This window comes from Aulostomus chinensis, chromosome 15 (assembly GCF_037954235.1).
Source record: "Aulostomus chinensis isolate RoL2024-O1b breed Wild chromosome 15, RoL_Achi_v1.0, whole genome shotgun sequence".
NCBI lineage: Eukaryota > Metazoa > Chordata > Actinopteri > Syngnathiformes > Aulostomidae > Aulostomus > Aulostomus chinensis.
In genome coordinates, this window is record NC_141334.1 from 10,385,001 (window position 1) to 10,398,487 (window position 13,487).

The 13,487-nt window shown below is 42.1% G+C and overlaps 1 protein-coding gene across 2 annotated transcripts in view; it reads left to right on the forward strand.

Annotated features, from left to right (window-relative positions):
- b3glctb (beta 3-glucosyltransferase b) overlaps positions 1–11,383 on the forward strand; it is a 15,935-nt gene extending 4,552 nt beyond the window's left edge. Inside the window, exons 5-15 of one of the 2 annotated variants that reach the window (XM_086227272.1) lie at positions 1,384–1,460; positions 1,604–1,715; positions 1,805–1,941; positions 2,037–2,100; positions 2,881–2,997; positions 3,590–3,659; positions 4,871–4,984; positions 6,148–6,247; positions 6,605–6,724; positions 7,021–7,165; positions 9,590–11,383. In XM_086227272.1, the coding sequence (XP_086083398.1) occupies positions 1,384–1,460; positions 1,604–1,715; positions 1,805–1,941; positions 2,037–2,100; positions 2,881–2,997; positions 3,590–3,659; positions 4,871–4,984; positions 6,148–6,247; positions 6,605–6,724; positions 7,021–7,165; positions 9,590–9,634 (1,101 nt within the window). In that variant the 3' untranslated portion in view covers positions 9,635–11,383. Of the gene's footprint in view, positions 1–1,383; positions 1,461–1,603; positions 1,716–1,804; positions 1,942–2,036; positions 2,101–2,880; positions 2,998–3,589; positions 3,660–4,870; positions 4,985–6,147; positions 6,248–6,604; positions 6,725–7,020; positions 7,166–8,631 lie in introns of both variants that reach the window. The other variant, XM_086227270.1, reaches the window with a different exon arrangement.
- The last annotated feature ends 2,104 nt before the right edge of the window (positions 11,384–13,487 follow it).

A 13,487-nucleotide genomic window follows, 5' to 3' on the forward strand; every position in this document is an offset into this window, starting at 1 on the left:
AGAAACTAACCAGAGTGTAACAACTAGCCGTAGCCTCTGAGGGATGAAATTGGAGGATGAATTACAAAGAAACAAATAGTTTAATGCTGAGGAGGAAGAGTAGAACAATGACTGCAACCAAATAACACATCCTGTTACGGATCCCACAAGGAATGCAAACACGTTGTTGTTAATTCCTGTCGTACCACAACGGTGGGTCGGCCACCTCTACTGGAAGAATCAAGATCCTCTTTCACACAGCCTGTTCACGCCGGGAATCTCTTGCTCACCGCCTGCACAGACACTAAACGAGGGAAGCAACCTAGGAGACGTATAAAGCTTATTTGAATGAACGTGCTTCTGTTCAGTCCTCGAAAATAAGCATAGAAATAAATTATTTCAGGTGGGAGTGGCGATTTAGGATTTCTTGAATTGTTTCCAGTGAGAGCTTTTATGTTGTTTACATGATCTTGCACAAAATAATTTATGTAATAAAGAGCTGTTAACTTTGCTTTTATTCAGCCGTGGACCAATAGATGTTCTCGACTCAGTGATACTTCAGCTACACATGCAAAAATGCTCATGTGTGTCAACAGATGGATTGAAGACTTTGCACCGACACTGCAGCATGCACGAGCGCGCGCACACACACACGCGCGCGCACCCACACACACACACACACACACGCATGCATGTCTAGATGAAGTTGTCCTCTTTTATTTCATACATTTGAAGTGTTAGGCGGGAGTGTTTAATAATTATATGGATGCCGGGAATTTCTCCGGGAAGTTGGTTGATCCTGCTTGGATCTTTCTATTTATTTTTTAGGGAATTATTAAACTGGGCTTCAATGGAAAAATTACCTGCAGCTCCTGATAAGAGTTTAGTGGGGTTACAGCGCCCCATCAGGTCATTTTCTTTCAGAAGTCTTTACTGATCAAATGATTGAATCCAGCAGAATCGATCACACGGCGCGTTCCTGATATAAGAAGAAGTCACAGCCATTCATGTTTTACGGATTTAATTCAAGCAAAAGTGTGAAAAATAAGTGCAAATACTCTTCCTGCTCAAGTTTGGGACGACTGAGACATAAAACAGGTTTAGTGCCTGAAAAAGACACATTCTTTATACATATAATGCACATTGAATAAATTGATCTGCATGATTTGGAAAGTAAAAAATTACATAGAGGAGCGACATTACATATTGTTAATATTAATAAGACTGCCAGCTTTGTTCAGCCATTCAGGTTTTTTTTTCTACTCTATTCCCCAAGGTAGACACACAGTTTGTGCTCCCATGAATTCAGATTAAAAAAAAGTTCCATGAGATCTTTTGGACTTTAATATCCACTGGGGTCTCTATTTAGGGATGATTATCTCTATTTCATTATTTTGGTTCTAGGGGGTTCCAGTGATTGTTCTCCTTCATGAGCTGTCGGGGTACGAGGGGGACTGGAGCGTCCTCCCAGCTCTTCCTCTGTGAGCCTCAAATCCAGATAATAAACAAATTAATTAAAATCACATTCACTTATAAGCACTTCAGCAAATTTAGCTGGTATCATTCCTTTGGGCCAAAAGAAGACAGAAAGCTATAACTTCTTTTTTTGTGTGGATATTTGCAGTCTATCTGCCACATACGGCCAGTCAGCATCCTGGTTTCTCTTCATCGAGGAGGAAACTGGTGTGGTTCTGGCCGCTCTGCTGCAGCTCCTCCGCAGATATCAGGCCCATCAGGTGAGATGTTGCTGAAGTGCAAACAGTGATGCTGGGAACTTTCCTGTCATAAAACCGGACCCTGTCTCTCTTTTTTTTGCAATTTACAGGAATGGTTTTTGGGGAAACGTATCCATGACAACGAGGCCTCCATCATCCACCACTATGCCTTTTCTGAGGACCCCAGCTCCTTTGGTTACCCTGACCCAGCAGCTGGCTGGGCTCTCAGCGCGCCGCTGCTCTGGAGGTGTGTGCAGATCATGTTTGTTTTGCTCGTGGCAGCATGAATGTTACATCAGTGTGTTCCTGCCTAGTCAGTGTTTTTACTGGTTCTACTTTCAGACTCAGTGGGCGGATCCAGCACCAGCAACTCAAGTCAGATTTTACTATCGACTTGACGCACGAGGTAGTTTGAAACTATTTAGTTTTGTCACTGTGTCGGTTTCATCTCTTTCCACCAGGTTATGTCATGTTGAGGTCTGACTGGCTTCTGCTGAACACTTGCGAGGGGGGGGGGGGGCAGTGACAGTTGAGTGGTGGGATCCACTAAGAGTCTTCTACTGTTGTGACCAACTGCTTTAGACATCACTAGGAAACTCTAACCAGCTGAACTTGGACCGATGACCTCATCCTCCAACATCTTTAGTGTGATATTCACTTGCTCAAAATCCTGGTGTTGCTGGTGTTGAGGGCTCGGATGACAGATTAAAGAAGCGTGGGGGTGGGGTGTGTGTGTGTGGGGGGGGGGATTGTTGACAGAGATGCAGAAGGGTTTGATGAAAGAGGGTGCAGGAGCACAAGGCCTTGAAAACTGCTTTTACCTAAGGCATACTCTTAAAAACTGCAAAATACTAAATGTCCTTTCCCTCAAAGAAACATTTAGATTGTATTCTCAGCTGCAGAAGAACAAGGTAACAACAACAGAACCTCCCAGAGCTGAGACTGAGCAACCCTGCAGGCTTACGCTGAGAAGAAGTGGCTGATGGATCTCCGAGCTGACTAAGCTAACCTCCCATAACAACAGTTACAGCTAACGTCAAGCGGCTAGCATGACGAGTGAGACTGATCAGAGCTTTGACGAGAGTTACGCCTGCCAACACGAAGAACCAGCTGCTAATATCAGCGCCATGTTACAACTGTTTAACCAACTGTTAGAGACATACTTTCATCTACTACCCTCTACTAGATCGCTTTGTTCATATGGGAGGAGGGAAATGGCCCAAGGCTGACAGCAGTCCCGGAGTTCTGCACAGAGCTGAGAGACGACTGCTCCACCACATTTAAAACGTACCTGCCCAACTGTGTATGTACAATTCTCATTTACTGACATATAAAACCCCCGGTCCACCAAAAAAAAAACACGCGCTTCACTGCTTGTCCTTCACTTCAAAGCTGTTGTGGCTTTCCTCTTCAGAGAAGACACTTGTGCAAATGTGATGCGGACACTTGAGGCTTTTTGTGCTCACGTCCAGAGTTTTTGATGAGATGCAATCTTTTTTTTTAAGCTGTCAATAGAAAATGTGCAGAAATGCCAAATCGAACAAGCAGAGTTTTTAAAAGTGCGAAACAATGACTGGAGGAGATCTTAAAATCTCAACAAAAAAGTTGGAATGTAGATTCTTAGGAAAGGATATAGATAGATAGAGAACGAGCACACAAGACAACACATGAAAATCAAGACAGGATGAACTGTTCGTAATATCTGAAAATGAAAGCAAGATTTCCTCTGGATGTTAGAGACAAGACACAATATCTACGAGTAATGTGTGAGGCTTTTTAACTGATTGAATTTTAGGTCCATCACATCCCACCCATTCACTCAGGATTTGAGTATATCTGTGTACTTTTACTGCTGCGCACCCTTATAAAGGTTGGCTTCTTCCTCTCTTCTGCAGGGAGATCCAGTGTCAGAGACAGACGTATTTGTTGCTGTGAAAACTTGCCATAAATTCCACTCTGAGCGAGGTATATCACATTACTACATCTTCCGCATGACTGCGGTGATCAAACTGTAAATTCAGTTGGTTATAATATTCTTAGGGCTGGCTGGGACTTTAAATCTTCGATACCTTGAATTTGAACTTCAACCCTCAAATTATTACTGATTTTAATGCATCCGAACCAATTGGAAATGACATCACACGATAGATTACAAACTTTGGTTTTAGTTTTCAGCTATTCTGCATTCTCACACTCAAAAAAGGTTCCTAAAATGAAAGTAGAAACTAATTTACCAAAATGTGGATTAACTTAATGTTTAATGCTCTATAGGCACACATTTTCTCCACTAAAAGCAGTTTTAGAACATAAAAGAAATCCCGCTTGGAGATTTGCATTTGTATTTGTATTTAAATTTGGTATTGATTGACGAGTCATCTTTCAATAATTGTTAAAACAATTTGATCGGTGACGTAAAAGTTTGATAATCACGGCAAAGAAACTGAAAGCACAATCCACAAATGATCACGTGCTCTATTTCTGTACTCAACTTTGTCCGTTCGTGATGATCATGAAAATAAAACCTAGTGTGCAGGACAGTAAGTTGAGAAACCTTTTTTCACTGCTTTTTTGTTTGTTTGTTTGTTTCCTGCCACTGTTGTGACAGTCTGGTGGCCACTCAGTCCTCATTGACCTGCCAGGGGAACGTAAGCAGTTAAAATATAAAACCCTCATCCAGGCTGTCTGCTAAATTGCATCGGTTTGTGTAATTACTGAAAACACTGGCGTCTGCTTTTGAAAAGACTGCAAATGAATCATCCGTTATAGAATTTTAAAACCGGTGAACAACATCTAAAGCAGAACAAATGATTAACGTGGCTCTGGACTGACTTAAGAATTTAGAACTGTGCTGGAAGCAGTCGCAGCAGCACACGACGAATATGATGTTGGATAATGTAATGGAGGGTGTCTTAATTATTTACAATGTATTTATTTTGCTCAGTCCCAAGGATTAAAACGATTTTTCACCCAAAACATGTATTTTGATTTTCAAGTACTCACAAATAGGTCTTCATCTCACAAAGACGTTTCAGTAAAATCCACTTCGGGTCAAGTATTCCTTTTATGAGAGTAGACATCTTTTATGAATTGTGACTTTGACGACAGCTTTAAGAGCCATCAAACGGTGATTCTGTGTCCAGAGTTTCATGCTTTTCTTCTCCCTGTCCTCCCCTCAGTGCCGGTGGTGAAGGCAACCTGGGAGAAAGATGCTCGGTTTTTGGAGTACTACAGTGACGTCACTGATTCCTCCATTCCTACAATCAATCTGGGAGTGGCTAATACTGATAGAGGTACGCCGATGACTCCTTTTAATAGACGTGTGTGCAGTGTGAGATTTTTCTTCCTCTGTACGATCGCAGCTCAGTTACTGCAACTTCTCTCCGTGCCCTTTTGTGTCCTTTTTTTATACCTGATATGAGTTCCAGCCTGTCCTTGACGTTTAAGTGCACCACATATATTGATGTGTGGATGGACAGATCAAAAGACTAAGAGGTAGCAATACCACAAATTCTGGCCTCTCCTCTCTGCTAGCAAGTGGGCAGATGCATCTCTCATGGGGCAAGAAATAATTCCTGCACCAGTGGCCAGCAGCTTCAGGGAGAAGAGGCTTTGTATAGGACGTGTTCTTCACCTCTGATTACAGCACAGATTCGTCTGCATCACTCTCCAGTGTAACCCGTTGTGTTGTTTCCTCTGTCCAGGAAGTATTTCATTGTCTACTTCCCCCCTCCTGACTCCGCCCTTTTGTTTTTGTTCATTTGTACACATGTTGTTGTTTTTTTTTTTAGGCGAACTACCCAAATCTCCTTGTAGTTTGATATTCTCTCCTCTTTTCTCCCTTTTTTAATGCATCACATTAACCATATCCCACTCTTTAAAGTGATACCTCACCCAATGAATGTATTTCGCCTTTAAAGTACTCACAAATAGGTTCCTTAAAAGAGCCAGCCATGTATATTTCGCTAGACGCCGGCAGAGTTCTCCCATGCTTTCAACTGTACAGCTACCAGATGTAATTCCTCTATGTTCATCTCCTCACTAAAGCTCTCATCAAGAGCTCTCATCTGAAGCAGAACAGCTCCCAACCCCCTGAAAAACTTACCCCGTCAGTGTCCAAAGTTTTGAAAACTAAATAATAGATAAAGCTCTGGAAAGTTGACAAGCACACGTCCACCCTCCAAAGAACGAAACTCGACTAAAGAGAAAAAAAAATTCATCACAAGGTCTGTTATCTGGGAGCTGCCAACCCAGGGGTGGAAGAGGAAGAGGAGAGAGTCCAGGATGCCAAAAAAGCCATTACAGTTTTTTTTCTTTAAAATAAGACTTCTTATAAAGGTTTAGTTCTACACGTTCTCATATTAACTCCTACAAGGTGAGCTGAGCTCATATTTTCAGCAGGACTGCTACTGCTCCATTTTTTCTGATTTCATGTCAACATGTTGTCTCTTTGCAGGACACTGCGGGAAAACGTTTGCCATCTTGAGGCGATTCCTGAGCAAAGCCGTGCCAAAGTCTGACTGGTTGCTGATTGTCGATGATGATACACTCATCAGGTAACCGGGAGAAAGTAGTTTTAGTCTTTTACCCCACCAACGTAAACGTACTGCACCTCTCTACTCTCCAACTCTATTTTTCTATTTTCTTTTAATTATGCAGTACAGGAGCCTACATACCCCCTTGCAGGTGTTTTCACTTAGACTGTCTGATTAAAATTCTGCACAAATTCATGTGCCAGTGGTGCAGCTCTCATCAAAACTCGCAGGAAGGATTTTTTTGGGGGGTACACACCAATACAATCCTGAGAAAAATGACCAGGAAATGAATGAAAACAGCCAGTCATTTGATATTTGATAATCATTTTTGTGCTTGTGTTTGTACACGTTGCTCACTTCTTGTGTGGTCCTCGACAGTTTACCAAGGTTACGCCAGCTGCTACGTTGCTATGACCCAAAGGAAGCAGTGAATCTTGGGGAGAGATACGGCTACGGCTTGGTTCAGAAGGGGTACAGCTACACCACAGGAGGCGGAGGGTGAGGCTTTGGGAGAAAGGGAACGTGCTGGGGCAGGTTGTGTTTTGGTTTTGAGGAATGTTTCTGACATTGCAGGGCAGCAGAACTAGAAGAACAAAAATATTCTTTTCAGAATATCTAATTTTGGCTAAGTATTCAAATATTGAAGATGAAACAGGAAGTGCTGCCTCCTGGATCTGTGAAGGGAAAAACAAAGCAGATGCTGACTATGAGACGGTTAGGAATTCCCCCAAAAAACACGCTTCAGCTTTGAAATGCAAAACTGTGTGTGTGTGTGTGTGTGTGTGTGTGTGTAGCATGGTGCTCAGTAGGGTGGCGGTGTCCAGGCTACTCTCCAGTGGCTGTAGCTGCTACAGTGACGATGCTCCTGATGACATGGTGCTGGGAAGGTGCTTCACTTCCCTGGGTGTTCCCATCACTCACAGTCCTCTGTTCCACCAGGTGGGAACTGTTCTTCATATAACTGTAGGGACCAGTGACCTTCATGGTGTGACATCCCCAGAAAGACACTGACACGTAAATATTGAAGGGGTTTCACTTGAAATTTCCAACCAGGAACTCAAATATTCTCACTTCTGAGTTCAAGTGGATTCGCACCATTCTTGCTTTATCTGATTGCAAGCAAGTGGGATGTTTGGGCGAAAACCCAACCTGTGACATGGTGCCACCTATAGGGTGAGTGGCCTTATGTCAGTAAAACATAGGCAAAAGGAGGAAGTTAAAATACTGAAAAATGAACAACAAACAAATCAATTTGGGGGGTTTATGAAACGATTTTCTTTTTTGCAAATCCCTAAAATATTAGGTCAATTTATGAAGGACATTGGTAATTCGGTGTATTTGTAAACTTTCCACTCCTGTTTCACTTTAACAGCCCTTTGGTCAGAGAGAAGAAGTGATCTCAGCTCAACTTTATCTCTGATTTATCTATATAAGGACACAGCTCACACAGCTCAGCATAGGAAATGTCTCAGCAGCTACTGAAGATAGTCCAGGAAACATGGACACACACATTTTCTAAAGAAGTCATTTTTTGTGATAGAGTCTAGTGTCAGATTCTGGTTTGGTTCGCAATTTAAGAGCTTTTTTTGAGGAAGTTGTTGGTCTATTCAAGCTCTTGGGACCATCAGATGTATGTTATTGAGACAGTAGGAGCCAGTTATAACAGATTTACCATCCTTATCGCTATTCAAAGCTAATACATGTTGATGTGATGAAAATTACTGAGGCGATAAGGTTGACTGAATCTTTTATTTTACTTTATTAAGAACCCCACTGCTGCATTAATATTTTATTTTCACCCTCCTTGCTATTGGGTACCTCCATCATATCAAAATCGTTAGTCTCCTGACTTTTAAAAAGCTTCAGAGCAGTTAAAGGAGCCACCAGAAGCACAAGCTTTGTTGCTGCTGATGGACATGAGCACCAATATCAAACCATTAACATGAGACTCAAGTCATGTGGTCAGACACGGTGAAGTCAGTTCTTCCAGACAGTTGTAACCCATCAAAATGTGTTTATTACCACTTGTAAATGTAGGTGTACACTTGCTAATGTGCCAGAAAGTTGTGTGAATCATCCCCGTGATGTCTCACCCAGTTTGTGTCTGTGTATCAAAACCATCTCTCACACAAAGACGTGTGAGCAGGAACTGCTTCTCAAGCGTCCCATGTGTGCAGACTTGAACGATTATCTTGTATCCGATACGGCTCAGCAGGATGCTTTCCTCATGTTTGCCCTCCTTGAGTGCGGATAGCAGAAAGCTGCTCGGTGGGTTTTGTGTGCTATCACAACAGATCACCGTATGCTCTGCCCTGGAGCAATGGCCACTGTGTTTGCAACAGTGAGAATCCCCGGAAAATGAAACATGAATCTAATACACAACCCGCTCATCCTTGATCTTGTAGGCTCGCCCGGACGACTACTCGGAGACGCTGCTCTCCGTGCAGCAGGCAATCTCCTTCCACAAGCACTGGAACATAGATCCCTTGGCTGTCTACAAACACTGGCTGCAGGACACCCACCAAAGAGATGAACTGTAGAAAGTCTGTGTTTGTGTGTATACTTAGCCACTACTGTGGCTGTAACAACCAGAAAGAACAATCAAACGTGCCCTGAAAGACAGTTTGTCAATCCCACCCAATTTCCATGAACCTTCATTTATGACTATTTTTTAACAACAGTAGATAAAAGGACCATGAGCGATGAATTATACTTGAATGGCCTTAATTTAACCCAGCAATGAGATACTTATGAGATCCTCCAATATCCTTAAGAGCTTTATTATTAATTATGACTCAAGTCTGTGGCTCCCAAAGGCTTTTAGTCTTAAGTAGCTCATCATTTTGGCTATTTTAGGGCACGAACATTAGCTGAATCGTTAAGTTATGGGTGGGATTATCCAGCACCCAACCAAACTGTCAAGTGGAGATTCATATCCTCTGTCAGTAGGATTGGGTATCGTTTGGATTTAACCGATTCTGAGAAAATCAATTCCTGTTCTAAATGATTCTTGATTCCGAGTCTTTGAGATGGAAGTCAACAGGTCACAGCCTATTCATCAGGAGAATTTTTGTGTTTGAAAAAGCCTTAACACAGGCCAATTTATTTATTCACATTTCCAGTTTTAGTCAAAAAACAAAGATCTGTAGCCCAGATGGATGTAAAAGTATATGATTTATGGATGACTGCTGGCTGGGGTCGTTGGCTGCTTAACGTAGCAGCAGCAGGTTGTGACGGGCTAACGTTAGCGTTACTTTGCGAGCGTTCAACAACTATAAACAGATCTACACAGTTTTAAGAATTGGTAGTCTATCACTTAAGCAGGTTTGTTAAGAATGAGACAACCATCATTTTCACTTCCAGATTCTGTTTGCAACGAGGAGTTGCTGGCTGAGGTTGACTGTGTGAAGTGGAGGAAGCAAGGGGAGCAGGAGAGCGACGCAATGAGTTGAACACAGTCCACCCGCGAATGGTGACACCATGCAATTGAAGGTGTTTCGTCATGTTTGTGGTGCATCCTCCTTTGGCAGAAATTGTTTTTTCGCAGATGTTGCACTGTGCTACTCCGTCCTCTTTCAAATTAAAATGAAGCCAGACTTTCAAGCGTTTTTTTGTAGTCCATGTTCAGAAGACTAATATTCCTGCTAGCAGACGCACAGAGAAGGCAGAGCGGAGGAAAACACGCCCCGAAAACGAACTAGTGCGGGCATTCTGAACCCCAAAAAATAATCGAAATTCAAAAAGCTGCGTAGCGGTTCCGGAACTGGACGTTAGGAACCGGTTCCAAATAGGAACCAGTTCTCGGTACCCAACCCTATCTGTCAGTATTGCTTTTATAACTTTTATGTTGTCACTTTTTTATGGATACATAAACCTTCACAGTGCCATGTGATTGATGCATTTTAACGAGATTCAGGATTCTTTGGTTGCTGTTTTCACAGCGGTGCGTCTGGCCCAGATAATCACCTCAAGTGATACTTCAGCCCAAACATCTACTTTGCCTTCCTAGTACTCACATATAAATGGCTTAAGCTCACAAAGACATTTTTGTCTCCTCCTTCACCCACTTCTCTGTCGCTCCAGTGGCAGAAAACATCCACATATATGTAGCTTGAAGCTAATGACGGCTAACAACGGCTACAGCAACAAAACAGCATTCCTCCAGTCATATGATCTGTTACCCACAAACAATTTGGTTTGAGCTTAAAACAAACAATCGTATGTCTTGGTTCAGAGCGGGACATATAAGTGCTAACGAGGTCATTTAACAGAATGTGCCAGCTGGTCACACTCAGTTCATTTTTGACTGCATACACCTGGAAAGAAGACTTGGATTTGACCTCACGGTGTTCTTGAGAGCCTGTAAACACTCATTTTTGCTGTTTTTTTTTGTGTGTACCTGTTGTTAGCTCTAAGTTATCATTAGCTTCGAGCTTGACCGGCTCTTTCTCCTCTTCCTGAGCTCAAGGCACCTGCTCAAGACAGTCTTGTGAGTACTTTCAAGGCAAAACACACTGTTTGTCTCTTTAAATATGGACCTGTTTTATTACAGTGAGTCAGTATGCATAACAGCAAAGCCCTGGACCACCAAAATGGAACAGAGCCATAATTAAAGTCATCAGTTACACCTGTGTTGACCCTGCAATGATTAGGATATCTGTTGTGAAAACAGCCCTTGAGTAAGTCCTCATATATATACAGTATATGTGTGTGTGTGTGTGTGTGTTGCATTTATTTGCCTTATCCAAGAGAGAATCAACTGGCGAAGTGTTCTACTACACAACCCAAAAGCTGCTGGCCTGATTGGCTTCTCCTGGAAAACAGATTCATATGCAATTAAAAAAAAAAAAAAAAATTCTTCAAGAAAAGATATCAATAAGTCACTGACGAACATTTGTGTGTATGCAGTTGAGGAAGTGTGAGTGAAGTTGTGTAAGAGTAATTAAGCCTGCGTTTAAATGCCATTTTGCAGCTGTTTTGTAAATGTTGGTGAAAGCTTGTGAATTTTATGAACACCTGTCGTGTCTTTCCCGTTAAAAATTAATATTTTACAAATAAATCCTTTCTGAAATATTTTTTTGTGGGTTTTTGTTTTTGTTATGGCCTTGTAACAAACTGAGAAGATTGGGGGAAATGTGAGAGAATCAGCACACTCAAAAATCACAAAATGATGCCGTCCTCTTCCTTCACTTCCTTCTCTTTTTACACAGTATTCTTCTCATTGAAAATTGAAATTTAAGTTACTGCAAGCAATGTTTGAGCCTCAAAATAAATCTGAAGATCAGTTGTTTCAGTTACAATAAAATATATGTCATCAAGTGTTGCTGGTTCGATCCTCATTTCCCCCGGTGACCAAGTCGAAGTGTCCCCAAGCAAGATACTGAGCCCCTAACTGCTCCTCATGGCCCTGCGATGGACTAGCGTCCTGTCCAGGGTGATGTCAGCTGGGACAGAGTCCAGCCCCCCCCCCCCCCCCAACCCTTTACAGTACAGAAAATGAACATGGATGCATGAATGTCATCAAATGTTTTCTGCTGCATCTTGTCACTTCATCACAACCTCCAGGACTGAAACTGATCTTGATCAACTTAATGATGATTACAAATGACAAACGTAAAAAAGGAATGCTTGAGGTCACCAATGGTTTCACAGGGGGATACACCCTCATACGTAAAGATGCCCCAGTTCTGTTGTCCACCTCAGCTTTTCCCATTTTCCAACAATTTCATAGCGGACAGAATCTCACAAACCCTGAATTGCCTCTGTATCATGTCACAGTGACATTAGTTACTATAGCAACAGTGATATTGAGTACCCAAAGTGGAAGTTTCTCTCCATCATACTAGGCAGATGACATGTTGGGATCAATATATATTCAGCTCACAGTCTTGTCGGTCTAAAGACCAACTGTCAGAGGAAACATATGGCTGTGAGGCCAGAGAATGATCAGCTGGATGGCTGCCGCTTCAGTGTCGCTGATCTGATTCGGCATATTCATGTGGGAGCATGACAGGGAGATCAAATACCTCTAATTATGCTTAAAGCGAGACCTTTTCCTTTGGATTCTTTATCCGGAAGAAGTGTCAAAAGTTAAAATTAGAATTTGTAATTACAGATCCCTAAACTTTCCCACGAGGTTGCAGCCATGGGGATGTCATTCACTCCAGGCCTGTCATTTCATCACTCGCATGTGTTAATTAACTTCAGGAAATGGACTGACACACTGGTGACAGACTTCCAGGTCTGCAGTTGACAGAGAAAACACGAAGCTGTTTGTTCTTGAAGTTACTACATCTCCCTCCGTGGTTTCTTCCCATTTCCATCAGTCAACGGTAAATAAATCTGATCCAGTAAACACACAGATGGTTTTTATTGGTGTGGTTCAAGCATCTCATGAATCTTATAAATAAAAGATTTAGTCACAGTCCTGTTTAGTCTGTCAGCCATCATGACATCCCATATGTTCCTTCCTACTGCTCGCCCTCCTGTTCCCGAGGCTCAGACCTCACTCCTGCCATCCCGTCAGATTAAATCTTTTTTACTCTAAATAATAACAGAGAAACCTGCCCTCAGCTTTTTGAACAAAGAGGGAACATCATTATTCAAAGCAACGCAGGAGAAATGCCAAGAGTGCACTCTTTCTGTGGTTATGTGTCGTAATGTGGAAAAACATGCAGCCAAAACCTCTTTTGCTGGCAACAAAAACATCAGGAATGACAAAGACTTGATATGGAATCCATATGGTAAAACGTTCTCTCGCATATTGAATAAAACGACTTTATCTAAGGAAAGCATTTCAAGCACCAATACACGTATTGAATTGAATGCACTAGATGTTCATGTCCCAGAGGTTGACTCCTGGATGCTGTTGACTGGTTTAGTCTTGCATGTCGTCAGCAGATCATTTGTTCGTTGATCAATGTTCTCATTTAGCGACAAAAGACCTGAAACAAAACGAAGAACTAATTGTTAAATGTCACTCAAACTCGTTCTAATCGGGCATGGACAGTCTCCCAGTGGGCCTGGAGCTAATATAAGCTAATGTAAGCTAATGTAAGCTAATGTAATGTTAGCCTTCTGATGAATTAAATCACTTTCCAGACTGTAGCTGACATGAAATCAGATGAATTATTGGCTTTCTGCGCTTCAGTCAGGTAATATGGCTGCTGCTGATGTTACGATTGAAATGAAGTTACTAAAACAGAGCGGATTTTTTTGGGGGGGGGGGAGGGGGGGGCTGTGAACACTTACTGTACTTACT